Raw genomic sequence first — 25008 nt, forward strand, 5'->3', positions numbered from 1 at the left:
ATGGAAAGCAATGAAGCTCACACAATACTAGGTACAAAAAGTTAGTTGAAACCTAAAACTCATAGCAGCGAGATTTTTGGGGAAAGTTTAATTGTATATTGCAAGGTAGGCTAATGGGAAATGAAGGTGGTATATTTGTCGCAGTATATAAGAAACTCAAATCCATCAAGATAGAAACTGAAAGTACATGTGAGATTGTTTTGGACAGGACTCTGTATCAGGGGTGCGCTTAAAAATGATAATTTCATCCTTTTATCACCCACTAGACTCATCTCCAGATGTAACCAAAAACATTAGAGAAAACCTCAGTTTGCTTGTACATAAGTCCGTTAATCACATGTATCATTAGAGAATTTAATCATCCAGTTATCAATTGGAAAAGTTACAGTTTTGTTAGTGGTGGATGTGATAAGGCATCCTGTGAAACATTACTAAATGCATTCCTCGAAACCTATCTAGAGTAAATTGTTTGAAGCCCACTCATGTTGGAAATACAATCATAAGTCAATTATTATCCACAAAGTAATTATAAAATTTTATTTTCATAAAATAGGAAACTTACAAGAACGTCATTTTTTGACATGGTTTTCTTGCGTTTCAATGCACTTGGTCAACTATTTTTGTACAAGCTTCCTGATCCCCTTATAAAAGAAGGTTCTCGGTTGAGCTGTAAACCAGGAATGCAATTTTCTTTCACTGCTGCGTCTGAAGCAAATCAACGGCCCCTTAATGCCTGTTTGAGTGGACCAAACAAGTGATAGTCAGAAGGGGAAAGTCCAGAACTGTATGGAGGATGTATGGAGGATGATCCAGTACTTCAAATTTGAGTTTCTGGAGCGTTTCAGCAGTGAGGGCAGCAGTATGTGGACAGGTATTGTACTGCAACGCAACACCTTTTGACAGCAATCCTCGGAGTTTTCTTCGAATTGCAGGCTTTAGCCTGTCATTAAACATCTCACTGTAATGTACACTGTTTATTGTTGTGCTCCTTTCCCCATAATGTTCCAGTACTGGACACCGTGTGTCCCAAAAAACTGTAAGCATAAGTTTTCCTTTGGTTGGTTGGGTCTTGAACTTTTTCTTGCAAGGTGAATTTGGATGTTTCAATTCCATACTTTGCCGTTTACTGTTTGCCTCGTAATAATGGATCCATGTTTTGTCACCAGTAATGATCCTGTCTAAGAAGTTGTCCCCTTCACTACCATAGCAATCCAAATGATTTTTGCAGATGTCCAAGCAACTGTGTGAGTTATTTTGGGACGCATCTTGCACAAACTTTATGAAACCCAGGTCTGTTGTGGATGATTTCGTAGGCAGAACCATGACTAATTTGCAGACAATGTGCCACTTCATCAATAATTAATTGTCAGTCTGAGAGAATCATTTCACATGAATGCTCAATGGTTTCTTCATTTGTGGTGGTAAATTGTCATGTGGCTCCTTCATCGTGCGTAACACTTGTGCTACCATTTCGGAATTTTTCAATCCATTTGTAGACACTCCATTGTGGCAAAACACTGTTCCTGTACTGTACCAAAAGTCTTTGATGCATTTCAGCCCCTGACATGCCTTCCGACCACAAAAAATGGATCACTAAAAGTTGCTCTTCTTTGGTACAAATGGACAGCGGAGCAGCCATAATGAACAGCATAGCAGTGATAATGAAACTAACCTAGCAGCTTCAAAATTGCAAAGATACTACAACAAATAAACAAAGCATGAGCCATCAATGTAAAATGACAGTACTACAAAAATATAACTAAATTATGGATAATAATTGACTTACCCTCGTATATTGGACCTAATGGTAACAAATAGACCTTACCTCCACTGTGGTAATGTCAAAAGTATGTCATTTGCAGGAGACAGGATCAACTTATTCTAATGTCTGAGCGAATGAAAAACTTCTGATTATAATATTAAACTTTGTTAATGCAAACTCCAAGCTCATAAGTTTAGAAGAAATGGAATATTCTTAGTCTTCATTTCTTCTGTTAGCATGCAATACAAATTACACATGAAATACATGTTCTTTAGCTGCTGCAGGGTAGTTTTCAAATCACCAAGAATTCACAATAAATTCTAGGTGTAGTAACACACAGAAAACAAAATAAAGAGAATTTTTATTGAATCTATACAACATATGTAGATATTGGTTATAATACAACAAAAAATCAAGTAATGCATATCTGAATGTGACTAGAAAAGTGTTGGTTTGTCTATCAGTTCATGTATGTTGTATAAATGGTAATGACAGATTATTGATATATTTGTAAAACTGCATCAGTAAATTATAGATTATAGATTATAGGTAAATTATTTGTCCTGTAATAATAAGATATGCATGCCTTCAAATAAATATGAATGATACTGGCTACGCAAATCACTCAAATAACAGAAGTGGAGTTAATCTACAGGCAGTTTTAGTATCATGCAAATAAAACATGAAATATTTGCACCATATATGTAGTAGTAGTTTGTTAACTTTGATTTGTATCAGATTTCACTGCACAAATGTCTTTGTTGCCTTTTTCATTAGCTATTACAACGGTAACAGAATTATTTTCAAGTTTGCTTCCAAGCTTTTCTGCAACCCGTTGAATTGAAGGTTTCACATTGCTTTTCAGAGTTCCATTGAATAAAGGTACTTTACTGAGAGTACTTGCTTTTGAAACACTGTTAGCTATTTGCCGTGTGTTTGCATCAGATCCTTTGTTAAACGATGGTGATGAACTGAAATTATTGCACAATGTGTCCGAGTTCACTGAGATTTTCACTTTGCTTCCCTCTTGCTTTTCTTCTGTACTCCCACCATTTACAATAATTCCCTGTAAAAAAAATCATAATTCAGACAATTCTGAAATAATTTATATAAATTACTTATGGAACCACAAAGGAAAGAATGCAAATGATGATATGCCAGTGATCTGTTGTGACTCATTAATATGTTTCACAAGAAATACTAATAACAATACCCTGCAAAAGAATATATAAATATTATCTAGAATGTATGTGCCTCTGTGTACTGTGGTTCCAATGAACAAACAACAAAGATAATCCTACAAACTGTAGGCATTATTTTAATATTTCTTCTGTAAAACTGGAAATTTCCATCAAATTTTATTTTATGAAACTGTGCTATACATATCCATGGGATAAGTAACAGGTATGATATTTTTCCATCATTTACTACCTTTCTAGTGATGATTTTGAATGGATACTAAACCTCTTCTGGGACTTGTAGAGGGTCATGAATACATAATATTTTGAATTGGAACCCAAGTCTGGAAACATACCATTTCCAATCCACAACTGTTTCAGTTCAGATGTTTAACTCACCCACTTCTGCTGCAGGAATTGAATTAGGCTGATGCAGTACATTTATCAGGTAACAATTTAAAAGGAAGCATAACAAAACATCCACTTATCACTTAAGCACATTTGTTTATAATAACACTTAAACATTACATGTTTGCATCTTAAAAAATGCATACTGTACATACAGGATAGTACAGATGCATTGATGCATTACAACAGCAGCTCAATATCAATGTGGCAGCCACCAACACTGTTACAGACACTGTACTTATGAAGCATGTCCTGGTAGACATTCTCCCTCCCACCTGGTGTCTCTTCAACTTCTAGTGCAGCAGCTAGAACTCATGCCAGCAAAGTTTCATCGGGCTTTACAGGAGTCTCGTAAATTAAACTTCACATATGACCTACAAGAAGTAATGCACATCATCCTGTGTAGCCTATTTCACACCAATGCAACTTAGAGACTTTTCTCTTTCCCTCAGGAGGCATGGGCGAATACATGCCTGAACTGAAACCATTGTAGAATGGAAACAGTACATTGCCAGACATGTATTGTTATTCAAAATATTATGTACTTGCTTTCTTTACAAGTCCTAGAAGTTTTTAATGGGTAGTTCCAAACAATTTGAATACATATCCATAATAAAGACACAAAATTAAGGTTCATGTAGACATGACTTTGTTGCCTTTGGTTCAGAGCAAAGATATTAAACAAGGGCCCATCTAACATAAAGAAAGAAACTTGGTATCATGACAAATTCAAAATAAAATCAAAGAAAGTAATGAATGTGACTAATGCCACTCTTTATGCACCTTAACTGATTACCTAGATTCAAGGATTGAAAATTTCTGTTAGCTACAAGGCAAGTAGTTGCACTACAAGTAGGTTCTACACAAATTTTGAATAAAAACAATGGTGCTCTCAAACCAATAATAGATACTCAATATCAAGGAGAACCTACCTACACCGTCGTGTGTTCAGTGGGCTAATTTAATGGCAGAAAGGTAGCCTAAACAAAGAGTTTAAAAGAAACGAGGTAGGTTGGACCAGAATAAAACATCAAAGAGGATTGGCGGGAATGACACATACATGTGCACCACTAGCCCAAAACCAAATGCACATTAAATCTATTCTATCTTGGAAACCATTCAGAATAGGGCATATGTGCATATAAAGTTTTCTACTTCAAATGAGTTTTCCTGTCATATCCCTGAAAACTGGCCATTCCTGCTAGGACACCATGTATATTATGCCCTATTATCTATTCTCACCTCCCCCCATGAACCATGGACCTTGCCGTTGGTGGGGAGGCTTGCGTGCCTCAGCGATACAGATGGCCGTACCGTAGGTGCAACCACAACGGAGGGGTATCTGTTGAGAGGCCAGACAAACGTGTGGTTCCTGAAGAGGGGCAGCAGCCTCTTCAGTAGTTGCAGGGGCAACAGTCTGGATGATTGACTGATCTGGCCTTGCAACATTAACCAAAACGGCTTTCCTGTGCTGGTACTGCGAACGACTGAAAGCAAGGGGAAACTACAGCCGTAATTTTTCCCGAGGACATGCAGCTTTACTGTATGATTAAATGATGATGGCATCCTCTTGGGTAAAATATTCCGGAGGTAAAATAGTCCCCCATTCGGATCTCCGGGCGGGGACTACTCAGGAGGATGTCGTTATCAGGAGAAAGAAAACTGGCGTTCTACGGATCGGAGCGTGGAATGTCAGATCCCTTAATCGGGCAGGTAGGTTAGAAAATTTAAAAAGGGAAATGGATAGGTTAAAGTTAGATATAGTGGGAATTAGTGAAGTTCGGTGGCAGGAGGAACAAGACTTCTGGTCAGGTGACTACAGGGTTATAAACACAAAATCAAATAGGGGTAATGCAGGAGTAGGTTTAATAATGAATAGGAAAATAGGAATGCGGGTAAGCTACTACAAACAGCATAGTGAACGCATTATTGTGGCCAAGATAGATACGAAGCCCACACCTACTACAGTAGTACAAGTTTATATGCCAACTAGCTCTGCAGATGATGAAGAAATTGAAGAAATGTACGATGAAATAAAAGAAATTATTCAGATAGTGAAGGGAGACGAAAATTTAATAGTAATGGGTGACTGGAATTCGAGTGTAGGAAAAGGGAGAGAAGGAAACATAGTAGGTGAATATGGATTGGGGCTAAGAAATGAAAGAGGAAGCCGCCTAGTAGAATTTTGCACAGAGCACAACTTAATCATAGCTAACACTTAGTTTAAGAATCACGAAAGAAGGTTGTATACGTGGAAGAACCCTGGAGATACTAAAAGGTATCAGATAGATTATATAATGGTAAGACAGAGATTTAGGAACCAGGTTTTAAGTTGTAAGACATTTCCAGGGGCAGATGTGGACTCTGACCACAATCTATTGGTTATGACCTGTAGATTAAAACTGAAGAAACTGCAAAAATGTGGGAAATTAAGGAGATGGGACCTGGATAAACTGAAAGAACCAGAGGTTGTACAGAGTTTCAGAGAGAGCATAAGGGAACAATTGACAGGAATAGGGGAAAGAAATACAGTAGAAGAAGAATGGGTAGCTCTGAGGGATGTAGTAGTGAAGGCAGCAGAGGATAAAGTAGGTACAAAGACGAGGGCTGCTAGAAATCCTTGGGTAACAGAAGAAATATTGAATTTAATTGATGAAAGGAGAAAATATAAAAATGCAGTAAATGAAGCAGGCAAAAAGGAATACAAACGTCTCAAAAATGAGATCGACAGGAAGTGCAAAATGGCTAAACAGGGATGGCTAGAGGACAAATGTAAGGATGTAGAAGCTTATCTCACTAGGGGTAAGATAGATATTGCCTACAGGAAAATTAAAGAGACCTTTGGAGAGAAGAGAACCACGTGTATGAATATCAAGAGCTCAGATGGCAGCCCAGTTCTAAGCAAAGAAGGGAAGGCAAAAAGGTGGAAGGAGTATATAGAAGGTTTATACAAGAGCGATGTACTTGAGGACAATATTATGGAAATAGAAGAGGATGTAGATGAAGACGAAATGGGAGATACGATACTGCGTGAAGAGTTTGACAGAGCACTGAAAGACCTGAGTCGAAACAAGGCCCCCGGAGTAGACAACATTCCATTAGAACTACTGACGGCCTTGGGAGAGCCAGTAATGACAAAACTCTACCAGCTGGTGAGCAAGATGTATGAGACAGGCGAAATACCCTCAGACTTCAAGAAGAATATAATAATTCCAATCCCAAAGAAAGCAGGTGCTGACAGATGTGAAAATTACCGAACTATCAGTTTAATAAGCCACGGCTGCAAAATACTAACGCGAATTCTTTACAGACGAATGGAAAAACTGATAGATGCAGACCTCGGGGAAGATCAGTTTGGATTCCGTAGAAATGTTGGAACACGTGAGGCAATACTGACCTTACGACTTATCTTAGAAGAAAGATTAAGAAAAGGCAAACCTACGTTTCTAGCATTTGTAGACTTAGAGAAAGCTTTTGACAATGTTGACTGGAATACTCTTTTTCAAATTCTAAAGGTGGCAGGGGTAAAATACAGGGAGCGAAAGGCTATTTATAATTTGTACAGAAACCAGATGGCAGTAATAAGAGTCGAGGGGCATGAAAGGGAAGCAGTGGTTGGGAAAGGAGTGAGACAGGGTTGTAGCCTCTCCCCGATGTTATTCAATCTGTATATTGAGCAAGCAGTAAAGGAAACAAAAGAAAAATTTGGAGTAGGTATTAAAATTCATGGAGACGAAGTAAAAACTTTGAGGTTCGCCGATGACATTGTAATTCTGTCACAGACGGCAAAGGACTTGGAAGAGCAGTTGAACGGAATGGACAGTGTCTTGAAAGGAGGATATAAGATGAACATTAACAAAAGCAAAACGAGGATAATGGAATGTAGTCAAATTAAATCGGGTGATGCTGAGGGAATTAGATTAGGAAATGAGGCACTTAAAGTAGTAAAGGAGTTTTGCTATTTAGGAAGTAAAATAACTGATGATGGTCGAAGTAGAGAGGATATAAAATGTAGACTGGCAATGGCAAGGAAAGCGTTTCTGACGAAGAGAAATTTGTTAACATCGTGTATAGATTTAAGTGTCAGGAAGTCGTTTCTGAAAATATTTGTATGGAATGTAGCCATGTATGGAAGTGAAATATGGACAATAAATAGTTTAGACAAGAAGAGAATAGAAGCTTTAGAAATGTGGTGCTACAGAAGAATGTTGAAGATTAGGTGGGTAGATCACGTAACTAATTAGGAGGTATTGAATAGGATTGGGGAGAAGAGAAGTTTGTGGCACAACTTGACTAGAAGAAGGGATCGGTTGGTAGGACATGTTTTGAGGCATCAAGGGATCACAAATTTAGCATTGGAGGGCAGCGTGGAGGGTAAAAATCGTAGAGGGAGACCGAGAGATGAGTACACCAAGCAGATTCAGAAGGATGTAGGTTGCAGTAGGTACTGGGAGATGAAGCAGCTTGCACAGGATAGAGTAGCATGGAGAGCTGCATCAAACCAGTCTCAGGACTGAAGACAACAACAACAACAACATCTATTCTCAGTTGGAATTTATGTCTACTGAATACCAAAGACTTATCCATTAAAAGTGTACATACTTTTAATGTCCTGTGCATTAGTACGACAAATACTTCTGTGTAGTTTAAACACTTTAACTTACATTTTCTTCTGTTCTTCTTCTAAGATTTGATCTTGAAAGTGTCTGTGATAGTTCTGAGTGCAGAAGAGATGAAACCGGCATCTTGTTCTCAACTGGACAATTTTGTGTACCATTTGAAACTGCATTATCAAGAAAATCAAACTTAGATGGTTGCCTTTTTTCTTTCCCAGAAGGATATTCACCAATTATTACAGAGACTGGACGGTGCTTTTTAATAGATGCTTGGGATTTACTCGATGTTGACCCATCAGATGATGAGGAACTACAGAAAAAAATTAAACCATAAATCAGAAAAAAAGCATTGTTATTAATTTCAACAATCAAATAAAACATCATTTAAAAAAAATTACCTTTAATTATAATATCATTTAGTTTTATATACCAGTACAAACAATGTTTGGTAATGACAATATGTTCAAATTTCCATACAATAATTTATCAGCTTCAATCTGTTTAGCTGTCTGGGTACCAAGTATTAATCTAACAGTACAATTACATAAGACAAATCAGAATGTTTCTAGTTCCAAAAGTTTGTTATTCATGTATAAGGGGTGTTCAAAAAGAAACGAGCCGGAGGCATAATTACAGAAACCTGTACCTGCATATTCGAAGTATTGACCCTGGCTCTTGAGACACTTGTCCCAGTGTAACACAAGGCAGTGAATGGCTGTCTCATAAAATTCCCGGCGCTGTGATGTTAACCAGTTCCGTACATACAGCCGGATGTTGTCACCAAGGTGAATCATTTGCCCCTCAGAGACTTTTTAATGGGACCAAAAATGGCATAATCACAGGGAGAGAGGTCCGGACTGTATGGAGGGCAGCCAAGAGCCTCCCATTTGAATTTCTGCAGGAGTGCCACAACTGTGTTGGACGTATGAGGCTTTGCATTGTCGTGGAGCAGAATGACCCGATGGGTGAGATTGCCTGGTCATTTTGATTTTTTGCTTGGCGAAGGGTGGTCAAGGATTGTGAGTAATGCTGGGCATTCACTGTTGTCCTGTGCTGCAGGAAGTGAATCAGAAGTGGGCCATCTTGGTCAAAGAAGAATGTCAGCGTAGGGGCAAATGATTCATCTCAGATGATGACATCCAGCTGTGCATGCGGAACTGGTTTACATCACAGCCCTGGGAAATTTATGAGACAGCTATTCACCACCTTGTGTCACAGTGGGACATGTGTCTCAACAGCCAAGGTCAATATTTCTAACATACAGATACCGGTTTCTGTAATTATGCCTCTGGCTTGTTTCTTTTTGAAGGTCCCTTATAGAAGAGGATATATTACAACAAAAGTAATACTGAGGAACAGATAGAAAATCACAAATATTTAGTTTGCACATTGTGTCACAATGCAAACATGAAATCAATGGTGGTCAGCCCCATCCTAAACAAACAAATGCTATGATGTAGACATGAACAAAGTCTGATACTTTAACAATGGAAACCCCAGGTGTCTGAGTTTGAGTGGATGTGTGTGTGTGTGTGTGTGTGTGTGTGTGTGTGTGTGTGTGTGTGTGTGTGTGTGTGTGTGTGTGCGCTCTACTTCAGAATATAGCACTTTCCTTTTGCACAAAAGCTGACTTGTTTAGCAGCATTTTTGTTGTGCCTGTCTGCAACTCACCATCTCCATTATATGGTGAGTAGCAGTCTATCCTTTTCGTAATACTGTATGATACTTGCATTCATATTGGCCAGGTGACAGAAGCAGTGCAGCTAGGAAAAAAGTCACAAGTGGAGATCATATAGGATTCTGTGTTCTTGGAGTGACTTTTTTAAACCTGTTCTGATCATTTGATGTTTTTTCTATGCAACTGTGTATTATACTCATTCACTGGTAAAAATATAGCATCAGTTTAAAGAAATAGGCTTCAGTTACAAATAAAAAACGTTGTACAAAACACATTATTAAATGCTGCAAATGCAACAGACTGAATCATCTTGCTAAATATTGTTCTAGCAATGGTGAAAAGAGGAAGCTCAGCAAAAAATAATGATAAAGGAAATGACATTAGAAAAACAGTTAGAACACGAGAATGCCTTTCTTGCAACAGGTTCTAAACAGTCTCACAAAAGGGAGATGTAGTATTTAGATTCTTGTGCCTTGATTCACACCACGAATGATGAAGGGAAGTTTCATAATGCCAGGCTGTGTAATAGCTCCGCGATCAATGTGGGGGTGACGGTTTAGTAGGTGAGGGTGATGGTTTAGTAGCAAAGACTCCTGGAAATGTCAATCTGACCTCCTGTACAGGTGATAAAACAGTAGACGTAGAAGTGACCAGAGTAATTCATGTCCTGAACTCAACTGTGAATATGCTCTCTGTTACTAAAATTGTAAGCAAAGGGTATAAAGTGACCTTTTTTTAAAAAGAAAGATAGAAAGGTGGATTCATTTATGATGCAGCAGGTGCCAAAGCATCACATAAGAATGACTGTTCTTGATATACATTAATGACTTACCATTCCACATTGATGAAGATGCAAAGTTAGTTCTTTTTGCTGATGATACAAGTATAGTAATAACATCCAAAAACCAAGAACTAAGTGATGTAATTGTAAATGATGTTTTTCACAAAATTATTAAGAGGTTCTCAGCAAACGGACTCTCTTTAAATTTTGATAAAACACAGTATATACAGTTCCGTACAGTAAATGGCACAACTCCAGTAATAAATATAGAATTTGAACAGAAGTCTGTAGCTAAGGTAGAATTTTCAAAATTTTTAGGTGTGTCCATTGATGAGAGGTTAAACTGGAAGCAACACATTGATGGTCTGCTGAAACGTCTGAGTTCAGCTACGTATGCTATTAGGGTTATTGCAAATTTTGGTGATAAGAATCTCAGTAAATTAGCTTACTATGCCTACTTTCATTCACTGCTTTCGTATGGCATCATATTCTGGGGTAATTCATCGTTGAGTAGAAAAGTATTCATTGCACAAAAACGTGTAATCAGAATAATTGCTGGAGCCCACCCACGGTCATCCTGCAGACATCTATTTAAGGATCTAGGGATCCTCACAGTAACCTCACAGTATATATATTCCCTTATGAAATTTGTTGATAATAATCCAACCCAATTCAAAAGTAATAGCAGTGTGCATACCTATAACACCAGGAGAAAGGATGATCTTCACTATGCAGGGTTAAATCTGACTTTGGCACAGAAAGGGGTAAATTATGCTGCCACAAAAGTCTTTGGGCACCTACCAAACAGCATCAAAATCCTGACAGATAGCCAACTAACATTTAAAAATAAATTAAAAGAATTTCTAGATGACAACTCCTTCTACTCATTGGCTGAATTTTTAGATATAAAGTAAGTATTTAAAAAAAAAAAAAAAAAAAAAAAAAAAAAAAAAAAAAAAAAACTTAATCATTAGTGTCATGCAATATTTTGTGTAATGTAATTTCTTGTACAGACATCTTTTATTAACCTGACACATTCCACATCATTACGAAGTGTCGTATTCATGATCTATGGAACAAGTATTAATCTAATCTAATCTAATCTAATCATCTATAGTCTGAATTCAGGTGAAGTGAAACAATCTACTATACAAAAAATAATGGATTCCTATGGGAACCCTGGTTAGGATGTATACATTGAAAAGTGTGCTAAGTTAGTAATAGTTTCAATGGGACTAAATGAGGATAGTGTGGTCAAGGCTCCATATGAATTGTCCATCATGGGGAAAATAGTCACATCTTCCACTCACAGCTTGCAAAATGTAATTTAAAAACGTCTTGAACTTGGTACATACTGATTTATGTGGACCCATGGACACAGCATCTATTGATAAACATCTATATTTTCTCATATTTATTGATGACTTAAAATAAAAAGATTTCTGTATTCTGAAGGTAACATCCACCAGTTTACAGTACAATACAGTCCACAGCAAAATGATGTCACTGAGAGAGCTAGTCAACTCTCAGTTGTAAAAGCCAATACCAAGATGTATAATGCAAACTTACCAAAGGAGTATTGGGCTAAAGTGATGGCTACAGTTGCATACTTATCAAATTGTTACTCATTCACCACACTTGTAAATAAAATGTCATATGCAACAATATAAGGAAAAATATGTTGTAACTGGATAGAAAATCACTCACCAGGTGGCAGCAAGAGAACACACATATATAAGGTATTACAGTTTTCAAACTGCAATACCTTTTATATGTGTCTTCTCCTGTCACTGCTTAGTGAGTAGTTACAGTTTGCAAACTGCAGAAGCAAGCACACCTGATGCACACATGACTGCCATCTCCAGCAGCTCACACTGGAATGCCAGTCATGTGTGCATTAGGTAAGCTTGCGTGTATGAATAAAAATGTGTGTGTTTACTTTTCTAAAGAATACTTTGGCCAAAAGCTAAATGTGTAACAGTCTTTTCACTGTACTGGTCTCCAATTCTATGTGTTACCTTTATGATGAGTAGCAAATTATCTTTTTCCTTATATTATTATTTTCCAGACTGGAGTTTGCAGTGTTTTAAATACCATATGCATTTCGATACTGGAGAAAGCCTAACTCAGCACACGTCAGGATTTCTAGCTGTAGTGTAACGATTCCACTGCAAAACACTCCTTCTCTAATGACTTCGACACTGACAGGACGTTAAACCCAAATCTTCCTTCTAAAACCCCATCATAAAAAGTCACAGGAGATGATTTTTGTAGACTACTGCCAGGCAAAAAATGTGACTGATTCACTGATAGGGAGACTTGTCAGATGTCAACAGGGATGTAAATTTTCAGGAGGATGAGAATTTTGCAAGTTCAAAGATAGAGGAACTTAAAATCACCAGTGTCTTAGAACTGAAGCAGAAAGCAGTTTATCATGAGATCCATACTTTACACACTGCCAAATCAGTATACAATGTTAATGGGTTGTTTTATGATTTTGACAGCGATCCAGTGGAAACTGAAGCTAAAAAAAATGGTACCTACAATTCAACTACAGTTTATAATGCAAAGGTCGAGCAGAGAGCCAAAACCCACTATTTTACTTACAATTTGCAAAAAGGACTTCCAAATGAAGATATTGTTGTCAAAGAGGACTTGGGAGGGATAAATAAGGAAGAACTGAAAAAGTAATCAAGAAATAATTCTCGTCTGTAGTTCTTAATGGCACATTCGTAGAGAGAGAGCTATCCAGGGGACACACAAAACTCTCAAGATTAAATGGGTATTAAAGATAAAGCCTGATACTGGCAAAACACCAGAAACATTTAAGGCATATCTAGTGGTAAAACGGTGCTCTCAAGGTGAAAATGTTAATTATCAGCAAACTTTCACACCAGTGGCCAAGCATGTATTCATTAGATATCTCTTATCTATAGCAGCTTGAGAGAACCTAGAGATCAACCATGTTGATATCACCACCACGTGTCTTTACAAAGATTTAAAAGAAGCAGTATCTCTCAGTCCATCAGAAAATTTTGCAGTGCTTGACAAGTTATGGAGTCTGAAGAAAGTTGTTTATGCAGTTAAACAGACTGGTCAGAACTGGAATAATAATAATAATAATAATAATAATAATAATAATAATAATAAAAGCCAGTGAGATGTTAAAAAAACTGAAACTGATCTCATCAAACACTGATACATGCATCTATTTTCATAGAACTTTGTGTTCTGCCTTACGGCAGGTCTTGTCATGGGAGAAGCCTTGTCAGAGAGGTCCACCAAATGAGTGTCTAAGGAAGTGATTCCAGTGGTGATTTCCTGTTGCCTTCCACTGATGATGGTGAAATGATAATTAGGACAACACAATACCCAGTCCCTGACTGGAGCAAATCTCCGAACCAGACGGGAATCAAACCCAGGTCCCTTGGCATGACAGACCGCCGTGCTGACCACTCAGCTATTGGGGCGGACTATTTTCATAAAGATGGCAGCAAACTAGCTATCACAGCTTTGTGTGTTGCTGAGACGTTATTATTCTCAAATTACAAAAGTGTTTTGATTCACATCAAAAACTTTAAGGAATTTTGTTTAGATAAAAGACTTCACACCAGTGAGCCAATGTCTAGGTATGGAAATTATACAAATCATGAAAAAGGAAAAATCTAGATCTCCCAAGAATCCTATGCAAGAAAAGTTCTGGAGAAATTTGAAATGAGTAAAGCCAAACTGTTGTCAACACCACTTGAACTCAGTTTGGACTTTGAGGCAATCAAATCAAGTGATACTTACGTGAACCTTATCATGAATCAACAGAAGTCTTCTACATTTATCCTACATCCTCCAGACATGACATGTTTTTTTTCCGTTAACATTATTAATAATATAATAACTATTTTAAATAGATCCATTACTTGTCAGTAAAAATACTGTATAGATATTTAAAGGAAACCATGGGCTATAAGCTAGAATTTTCTAGACATTGCTACAGAGGAATAATAACCTTCAGTGCTGCAAATTGTGAAAACAAAATTAATGGCAGATATTCTGTAACTATTTCATGTATAGAAATACAATACTAGTAGAAAACAAAAGCTATTACAATATATGCCTTTGGCAACAACTGTTAAGGTTTTGCTGTGGTTAAGATAGCTTATGTATCAGGTAGATCCAAGTAGTATCACTAAGTCACTTAATATATATTGTGATGACAAAGGAACCATTCAATGAGCCAAAATTACAGTGATAAGTTCTAGATACAAGCAAATAGATCTAAAATATTTTATAAGAAAGCATGCTGAATCAGTTGTTATTACTATTGAACATCTTTCTTCTGAAGAAATGATATCTGATACACTCATGAAACACCTAAGTAACATTGTACATGAAACATGTATATGAAACTATGGCCTTGTGAAATAAGTTACGAGGTGACTGTTAACTAAACTTCAGAATATGTGAGGATATCAGTGAAATAAGTTAGGAGGTGACTGTTAACTAAACTTCAGAATATGTGAGGATATTAGTTTAAGGGGACATGTTGGAATATCTGAATTAATACTGACAGATTTCTGCCTACTCTTTGATTTTTACTATTACTCTGTGGCTATTGTGCATTCATATAAGTGTAGACATTGTAGTGCTCATACTGATTTTTCCATTTAATAGCACATTAACAATCTTTCACATTAATTATACTAACAATCCTCAGTAATTGATAGGAGCTGGGATGTTTTTAACAGTATAAAACTGAACAAAGTTTACAGCTAGCCCATTTGTGTAAAACAAGTCACTAACTTTCACAAAAACAACAATTAATATGTTCAGTGGTGATGCTTTTTCACTCAGCTTCATAAAAATGCTTGTATCATCTTCAACCAGGTCAAATTCGCCGACGACTGTCCCTGTGGACTCTCTTTGTAATTTCTCCCTGTGCAGATGGAATTGCATTCATCTCTGAATTACTTGAACAGTCTAGGGAAACTTTCTGCATTCTGTTTCTTAAATAATAACTAAACAGGCTGAACTACAAATTCCTTAAAACTTAACTTCTCTAATTATGGAATAGGGTAGATTGCTACTCACCATAAAGACGACTCACTGAGTTGCACACAGGTACAACAAAAAGATTGTTACACATGCAGCTATTATCCAAAGCTTCCCTCAGCAAGGAAAACATAGACACATTCACACAATCAAGCACACCACACACACACTTGGCCATTGCCACTGACAGATCTGACCAGAATGCGACTGTCACATGAATAGCAATATGAAGTACTTCGAGGAAGGGGAAGCGATAGCAGGCTGTGAGTGTGGGGAGAGAAGACCGCTGTCTGGCACAGTATGCATGGGTGCTAGGCACAGTGTCAGGAGGTGGAGGGTGAGGAAATGGGGAGAGGAAAAGGATGAGAGCAGAAAAAGGAGAGGAGAGGAAAAGGAGAAGAGTGGAAAAGGAGATGAGAGGAAAAGGAGGAGAGTGGAGAGGAGAGAAGAGAAAAAGAAGGAGAGCAAAGGAGAGGAGAAGAAAAGGAGAAGAGTGGAAAAGGAGATGAGAGGAAAGGGAGGAGAGTGGAGAGAAGAGGTGCCAAACAGGAGAGGGGGGAGGGGAGAAGGAACGGGAAAAGGATGGACAAGTATGTTAGCAGTGGTTGGCTCACAAAAAGGATGTGGGAATGTGAGAGGAGAGGAGGTGACAGGACAAGGCGGCAGAAACTGTTGGTTGCCATTTCCCCACATGTCCCCAAATCCTCCCATCATCCCCAAGAGCCATCTACAAAAGAGTGCCTTGTCACCCAATACCACCTCAGACTGGAACAAATGAACCACATCCTACAGCTTGGTTTTGATTATCTATCATCATGCTCTAAAATGAGGGACACCTTACCCCACCAAAACTTGGCATTCCACAGCCCGCCCAGCCTCCACAATATCATAGTCCATTACTATGGCACTCCCAATCCCAACCTCCTGCAACAGGTATCATATCCTTGTGTAAGACCTAGGTGCAAGACCTGTCTAATCCACCCACACAGAACCTCTTATTCCAGTCCTGTTACAGGCTTATCTTATCCCATCAAAGGCTTGGCCACTTGTGAAAGCAGCAATGTTGTGTACCAGCTCTGCTTTAGACATTGCACAGCTTTTTACATTGGTGTGACTACCAACCACCTGTACATCAGGATGAATGGCCACTGCCGAACTGTGGCCAAAAACAAAGTACACCATCCTGTGGCACAACATGCTGCAGAACGTACCATGTTTGTTTTCAATGGCTGATTCACAACCTGAGCCATCTGGATCCTCCACTCCACAACCATCTTTTCCGTACTGCACAGATGGGAGTTATCCTTACAATACATTCTCCTCTTCCTAAATTATCCTGGCCTCAACCTGCAGTAATCTACTGCCCCCAAACCCTCCAACCAACAGTTTCTGCATCCTCATCCTGTCACCTCCTCCCCTTTCACATTCTCATATTCTCTTTGTGTGCCTCCCTCTGCACTGTACCTTCCCTACTCTCCTTTTCTGCTCTCTGCTCTTTCCACTCTCCTCCTTTTCTGCTTTCCTCCCTTTTCACCCAGAATCCCCCCCACTCCACCCCCCACCTCCTGAAACTGTGTCTGGCAGGGTGTGCCTGACAGTGCTGTTCTGTCCCCCCACTAGTACCTTGCTACCCCTTCCCCCACTCCACATTGCTATTCACGTGACAGTCACATTCTGATTGGAACTGCTGGTGGCGGCTGCAGGGTGTGTGTGAGGTGTGCTTGCTTGTATGAATGTGTGAATGTTTTCTTTACCGAGGAAGGCTTTGACCAATAATTGCAAGTGTAACAATCTTTTTGTTGCACCTGTCTGCTGCAAGTCAACAGATCACCTTTATGGTGAGCAGCAATCTATCCTATTCCTTATATTGTTTTTATTCTAACCTGAAGTCTTCATTGCTTATCTTCTACATCTACATCTACATCTACATCCATACTCCGCAAGCCACCTGACGGTGTGTGGCAGAGGGTACCTTGACTACCTCTATCGGTTCTACCTTTTATTCCAGTCTCGTGTTGTTCATGGAAAGAAGGATTGTCGGTATGCTTCTGTGTGGGCTCTAATCTCTCTGATTTTATCCTCATGGTCTCTTCGTGAGATATACGTAGGAGGGAGCAATATACTGCTCGACTCCTCGGTGAAGGTATGTTCTCCAAACTTCAACAAAAGCTCGTACTGAGCTACTGAGTGTCTCTACTGCAGAGTCTTCCACTGGAGTTTCTCTATCATCTCCGTAACGCTTTCGCGATTACTAAATAATCCTGTAACGAAGCGCGCTGCTCTCCGCTGGATCTTCTCTATCTCTTCTATCAACCCTATCTGGTACAGATCCCACACTGCCAAGCAGTATTCAAGCAGTGGGCAAACAAGTGTACTGTAACCTACTTCCTTTGTTTTCGGATTGCATTTCCTTAGGATTCTTCCAACAATGTCAGTCTGACATCTGCTTTACCAACGATCAACTTTATATGATCATCCCATTTTAAATCACTGCTAATGCGTACTCCCAAATAATTTATGGAATTAACTGCTTCCAGTTGCTGACCTACTATTTTGTAGCTAAATGATAAGGGAGCTATCTTTCTGTGTATTCGCAGCACATCACACTTGTCTACATTGATGTTCAATTGCCATTCCCTGCACCATGCGTCAATTCGCTGCAGATCCTCCTGCATTTCAGTACAATTTTCCATTGTTACAACCTCTCGATACACCACAGCATCATCTGCAAAAAGCCTCAGTGAACTTCTAATGTCATCCACAAGGTCATTTATGTATATTTTGAATAGCAACGGTCCTACGACACTCCCCTGCGGCACACCTGAAATCACTCTTACTTCGGAAGACTTCTCTCCATTGAGAATGGCATGCTGTATTCTGTTATCTAGGAACTCTTCAATCCAATCACACAATTAGTCTGAGAGTCCATATGCTCTTACTTTGTTCATTAAACGACAATGAGGAACTGTATCAAATGCCTTGCGGAAGCCAAGAAACACGGCATCTACCTGTGAACCCGTGTCTATGGCCCTCTAAGTCTTGTGGATGAATAGCACAACCTGGGTTTCACATGACCATCTTTTTTGAAACCCATGCTGATTCCTACAGAGTAGATTTCTAGTCTCCACCACAATATTATGACTGACACAATCAAATGCATTCCGTAAGCCACAGAAGATTCCAGCTGGTGATATTCTATCATTTAAAAATTTTGTAATGCTCTCAGTAAATGTATAAATAGCACTCTCAGTTTCCAGTGCATGGACTGAGTTGTAACTTTGCTGGTAAGTCTTTACATTTACAAAATTAAGTTGATTTAGTATGATTTTATTGTGCAATACAGATACTTAAGACAGTAACCTGCCTCCTATTTCACTGCATCTAGTGCAAATCACTCTGAAACGAATTTTTTTTCATGTATGCAGGGTTGGCTTAAGGGACAAGTAACACAAGCTACCACTTGGGACACTAAGCTGTGTGCGAGGGAAAAGAGGGAGGCATCAAATAATAAGTCGCTTGCGTGATAAAATGTTCTGGAACTGGCCCTGTTTGAATGCAAGAGGATGTTCATAATCTCAATTTTCCTAGAGTTTATGTACTTTTTTAGCTGTAAACAAATACTTATGCAGAAGATATTTTATTTTATTATGGTATCTCACTAGATACATGACACTTTTATCAATCGGTTTCTAAAATATAGCATGGCACTCAGATGTTATAGGCAGTTCCATAGAACCCAACTCTCATTTTAATATAGCAAGGTCAACTTTTTGTGGGATGTGAGCTGCATAAAGTAATCAAAACTGGAGGAGAGCACGGACTGTGTCAGATTTTGCTGGTAAGTCTCTATATTTACAATAGTAAATCGATTTATTATGATACTGTAGTGTAATATAGATATATTAACAATAATTTGCCCGTAGTTTCACTGTATCTAGTGCAAAACACTGTAAAATGAAGTTTCTTGTCTCATATCAGCAAAAATACATACATAATCTTAACTTTCTATCAATTTATTGTAATATTTTGTTGTAAAAAAATACATCTGCACATGTTATTTTATGTTATTTGGTACCTCAGAATAGACCAATGAGCCAAAACATTATGACCACCCATTTAATAGCATGTTGTTCCACTTTTCAAACACAGTACATCAGAGATTCTGCTTCTCATTGATTCTAGAAGTTCTTGACATGATTCCAGAAGTATGTGGCAGCAAATGTCCACTGCAAAAGTCAGTCAATTCCTGCAAATTTTGCTATGTTAGTTTACAGGCACACAACTATTGCCTGATGTGTTCCAATGGGTACAGTCCAGGCACATTTGCTCGCCAAGATATTAATGTGAGTCCACTATTGTGCCTCTCAAACCACTTCGGCATGATCCTGACTTTGCAACACAGACATTTTTCGAGCTGGAAGATGTCATTGCCATGGGGGAGACTTCAAGCATGAAGTGATGCAAGTCGTCTGCAATAACGTTCATGTAGTTCATTACTGTCATGACGTCTTCGATTATTTGTTACAGATTCCAAGGAAGCCCAACTAAATGCACCCCATAGCATAATTCTGACCTCACCAGCCTGCACCTGAGGTGCGGTGCATGTTTCGTGCAGCTGTTCACCTGATGACGGCACGTAAGGACCCAACCAGTGATCTGGTGTAAAAAGAAATGTGATTCATTTGACAGGCCATATGTTTCTATTGATCCATGATGAAAACTCAGTGATGCTGTGCCCACTGCAGCAATGTCATTAGGTCAACACAGGGAACATGTAGGAACCGTGTGACATGGAGCTCCAAGTTCAACAATGACCTTTGAACAGTGGGCTCCGAAACACTTGTGCCTGCACCACATTGTGGTCTATCATCATATCTGCCACAGATCACTGCCTATCCTGGATTACACAATGGGGGATCCTCCAACCTCTACGTATTGTAATGAGAAATGGTCGTCCAATACCATATGATCTACTCATTATTTCACCTTACTTCAACCATTTCCATAGGTGTTCACAACAGTAGTACACCAGCTTCACCATATCAGAGATTCTTGTTTCCAGCTGCAGTACCACAACAATGTGCCCTTCATCAAAACCACTTATATTAGTGGATTTCCACATCTGCGGCACATATCTTCACTATAATGACTGCCTGTCCATCTCTTTCCCACTTACATTCTTTCCTTACTGAGTCATGTACCTGCAACATCACCAGGAAGCATACAACCTCACAGTGGGCAGTGGTCATAATGTTTTGGCTCATGAGTGTATACATGACACTTTTAGTAAAAAGTTTCAAAATTGTAGCACTCCACTCAGTAAATAGTTTTAATATGCATTCTTCCTTCAATATCGTATTTTTACATAGTTGTGTAACATTTAAAAATATTGTAATGTAAATAACTTATTTTTTACAATTTAGGTTCTAATGTCATTAGGAAAATCAGGCTTCGTCTCTACTGACATAGAACAGCTTCTTTTGGAATATGTGTTTGATGACATTGCTTCCAATTCTTCTAAGCAGGGTATGAATCCATGTCAACATAACACTCAAAACATTTTTGGTACCATTTGGTCCTAGAGTTCCTATGAATTTTCATTTCCCTCTATGGGGATTAATGAAAATTTTCTATTACTTCATTGTTGCAGCAACAGTAAATTCATGTATACTTGACAAGGAACTATAGCTGAGATGGCAGAAAAAGAGCTCTGGCAGCTTGCAGCACTGTTGCCAGTTTTCAACTGTGAAGTGCTAACAGCTGCAGGCAAAATCAGCAGCCATGTACAGAGCTGTGACAACACTGACAGTTTGCGACAGAGACATTTAAAAAATTGCTTTATGTTACTGGTTGAGGTAGGACAGTGAAACTAACAAGCTCAGTCCAATGCAACTGACAGGGATAAACTTACACCAACTCAAGGTTTCTTGCTGGGGATTCTAAACCTCAGTCACACCTAAAATTTAGAAATATTTGGCCAATGAGCTGATTGGAAATTTCTCCTCAAAACTGAAAATGGGACCAACACCCAGCCTAAAAAAAATAATTAGTAGGTCAAAATTTCAGAAAAGAGATACAGGATTCCAAGGGGTGCACTTCATGACCATGACTGAACATATGTCTACAACTGGTATATCAAGGAGGTGTGCAATTTGCAGCACACTAAGCAAGCTTAAATGTAGTAAGTTAGCATGCTTTAGTTGCAGTGCAGACAATGCTTTGGAACCTTCCATCAGCAGAAGTAAGCATCAGAACAAATCTGGTGTATGATTTATGATTTTATGTGTGTATATTTTGTATGCATTTATGTGTATGAATATAAAAAACAAAGATAACAGCAAATAAAGCTTTAGTTTCTTCTGTTTATTGCTATTTTAGTAAATGACCCCACAAAGTGGTTAACTTATCGACCATAAAAATAGCACTTCCACAGGGTGGATTGTGCTCAATATTTTGTCAAGCATTAAAATTTGTATTAATTAGTGATACAAGATTTTTCAAATCTTGACTTTTTTATGCATTTGGGTATGATTAGATTTCAGTGCGCTCTATTAAAAAGGAAGTTTACCCTACAAAGAATTAATAGTGTCTGCCTGAATTCTGTATTTTATCTAATGTGGGGTGTCACTTAATCTAGTAACCACAGGGATTTGTACACTAGTGGATCCCTGTATGTGTTTTGCTAATAGATTTGCTAATTTGTCCTGATGGAAGCAGATTATTTGAATGAAAAAATAGTACTTGGAGATGAAGTAGCTATACACATTTCAGGGAAGGTGAACACACATTGTACTAATTTTAAGATCACAAAAGTCACATTTGTCCATGAATAGGACTTTTTCCTTCACTGAAAATACAGTGACATGATACATGATAATATGGATATTCCTGTAGGTCAAAGAGGACAATGTTTACTTCAGTTTTCCAAAGGATAGTAGCCTTCCAAATTTCCAACATGATGTTTGGAACCATGTTGATGCCCAACATCACAATGATGGATTGGATACACAGATGATGGAGATCAATCAATGCTGCAGAGATTAAGATATGCTGCACATGCTGCTCTGTTGACTCAATGCTAACCTGTGAGTGAGCAGATCATCTCTGCAGCTGTTGCACTTATTGACAAAGACTTATTATGAAGGGTTTGTTATGTATCTGATATTCAAATCCATGTAAGCTACGTGACACATGATATGACAATTAAATGTTGTCAACATTCCGAAAATAACCTCTGAAAGAAGAATGAAAATCAGAGTTAAACATGATGTCAAAAACACTGCCTGAACTTCCTTTCTACTAATACGTCACAGTACAAACACTGGTTTGAGGACGATTAGCTAGATCGTCCCAGTTCCCATGAATCACCACTGAACACTCTGTAGCTTCCTTTGTCATCATATCAACATGAGTATCTTGCATCACTGTGCTTTGCTGCAAACCTCCAGTTGCGAAATGCTACTGTTTTCATCACTTTACAATGTATCACTTGTAAGGTCATAGTTTGTACCATTACAAGGTTCACTGAAATCATTTTCTTCCAAAAAATGTTAAGTTCTTGCAGCTTCTGCTTTGGGGGGTCAGATGTATTGTAACTCCCAGAACTCATGACACACAGACTAAATTCATGTAAGCTCAAGTTAATGCCTCAATTTCACAAACATACAACTAGTGCCATGTCATAGTATGTCTACTGAAAACAGTGAGCTACAGAGTCACGTGTTGCATCTACAGTGCTTGTACTGCAATGCAAGGAACTGTAGTGATGACTGTATCCATTATTTTACTTGAATGGGTTACCTACCATGTGGGACATAGCATGCTGTAGATATTATATATATATGAAGTGCTCATATTACTGTAAAATACTATTATACTACAAATAGGTTATGGAAAAAAATAATTTCTGTTATTTGGTGTTTCGCTATGTGCAGTTATTTTAAACATTATTTATACAATACTGTGTGGATAGATAAGCATAAGGTACATACCTAGAGGAATCCATTGTAGATGGCCTTTCTTTTGTTGTGTTGAAATACGTCTGTGGCGGTTTTGGAGGTGGACCACGGGGATTTGTCAGTTTAAAGGATTCAAGTGATTCCATCTCCACACTTTCTGCTGACTTATCAGGAAGTCTATTGGAGACTCTCATCTCACTGTTTGTTCTTTTTGTATCTGTTCTATTTATAATCTCTACAGTTTTGTGTGATGCTGAAGAACTTATTGATGTTGATAATTTTTTACTTAATTCTTTTACTAAAACTTGTCCATGTGCTGAGTTTGTCAATTTTCTAGGAGACACAGAAGATGTTGTACTCATATTGTCATAATCAGGTGTGGGACAGGATGGTGGTGTACTTGTGGGGGATGATTTAACAGAAAATGAAGATGATGTAGAAGAATCTTGTTCATAGCCATTACTTCCTTTACTTATCTGAGATTTGCTGTTATTTCCATCAGTTTGCACCTGAAACATAAATAAATAAATTTATATGTTTGAGCACAATCAAAATAAGGGATCTATTTTTACAGTTGGTAATGGTAGGCTCACCACCAACCAGTTTTCTCCACAGCCACGGTTGACAATGCACTTATGGATGGTGATACCTGGCCCAGATGTAACTTATTTAAATACTAGATGTGGCAGACATTTTCATCACCAAGATTAACTGGTAAGGGGAAGAGAAATGGTGGCATAAATCCAAAACCTCTCTGCAGGGTTTCATGAGGAGCATTTGCACTAAGACTGGAATATAGGTTTGTGCAAACTACAATACTGATATGCTTAATCACATGTGAACTCAATCTTTCAGAAAAGTCTTTTCCCATACACTCTTAAACATACAGTGTAGAGATACCTTCTCAAGAAATCATATATAGATTATGTTGAGAACTACATACCCATATCATTCATATTAGTGTTCTCAAAATCTCTTGAAAAGCCAGTATTCTATAGAGGCACTGTTTGTTTGAATTATGTCAGCTTATTAATAGAGTTACACTTTAGCTACAAAAATGACTCATCAGTTGACCAGTAATTTAATTCTTTTGTGTGCAGCAAAAGCAAAAGAAGATTTTGACTACACCTGTGGCCATTAGGTGTCTTCTGTGAATTAGCTATGATTTTTTTCTCTTTATACCATGGTAACAGTTAAATAAATTATAGCATCACAAAATTAAGAGGAAATCATAAATTTCTAGATAATTGTTTTACACTTTCATATAACAGGAAATGGCCTTGGGGCTTTCATCAAGTTCCATAGCTGGACCATTTCCTTTCCTAATATATGAGGGTGTGCTGAAAAGAAAGGCCTCCAAATTTTTTATGTGAAACCTCTAAAAGCTTTTTAAATAAAACTAACATCATTAACATTCTAAATCATTATTCTTCCTGTCTACGTATTTATTTCTCAATATAGTCACCCTAGTGACAAAAACATTTCTCCCAGTGAGAGACCAGTTTTTTGATATTGTCACTGTAGAATGTTTGACCTTGCTGATGGAGCTACAACTTTGCCTCTGCTTGCTCCACTTTGACA

General features: G+C 38.1%; 1 protein-coding gene across 1 annotated transcript in view; it reads right to left on the bottom strand.

Annotated features, from left to right (window-relative positions):
- Positions 1-2105: 2105 nt before the first annotated feature.
- The window catches only part of LOC126354581 (serine-rich adhesin for platelets), a 381497-nt gene continuing 358594 nt past the window's right edge, over positions 2106-25008 (bottom strand). The window contains exons 14-16 of the mRNA XM_050004327.1: positions 23461-23936; positions 8013-8274; positions 2106-2828 (exon numbers count right to left, since the gene is read on the bottom strand). Of these exons, the coding sequence (XP_049860284.1) occupies positions 2481-2828; positions 8013-8274; positions 23461-23936 (1086 nt within the window). The 3' untranslated portion in view covers positions 2106-2480. The remainder of the gene's footprint in view (positions 2829-8012; positions 8275-23460; positions 23937-25008) is intronic.

The sequence above is a fragment of the Schistocerca gregaria genome, chromosome 3, assembly GCF_023897955.1.
Source record: "Schistocerca gregaria isolate iqSchGreg1 chromosome 3, iqSchGreg1.2, whole genome shotgun sequence".
Classification (NCBI taxonomy): domain Eukaryota; kingdom Metazoa; phylum Arthropoda; class Insecta; order Orthoptera; family Acrididae; genus Schistocerca; species Schistocerca gregaria.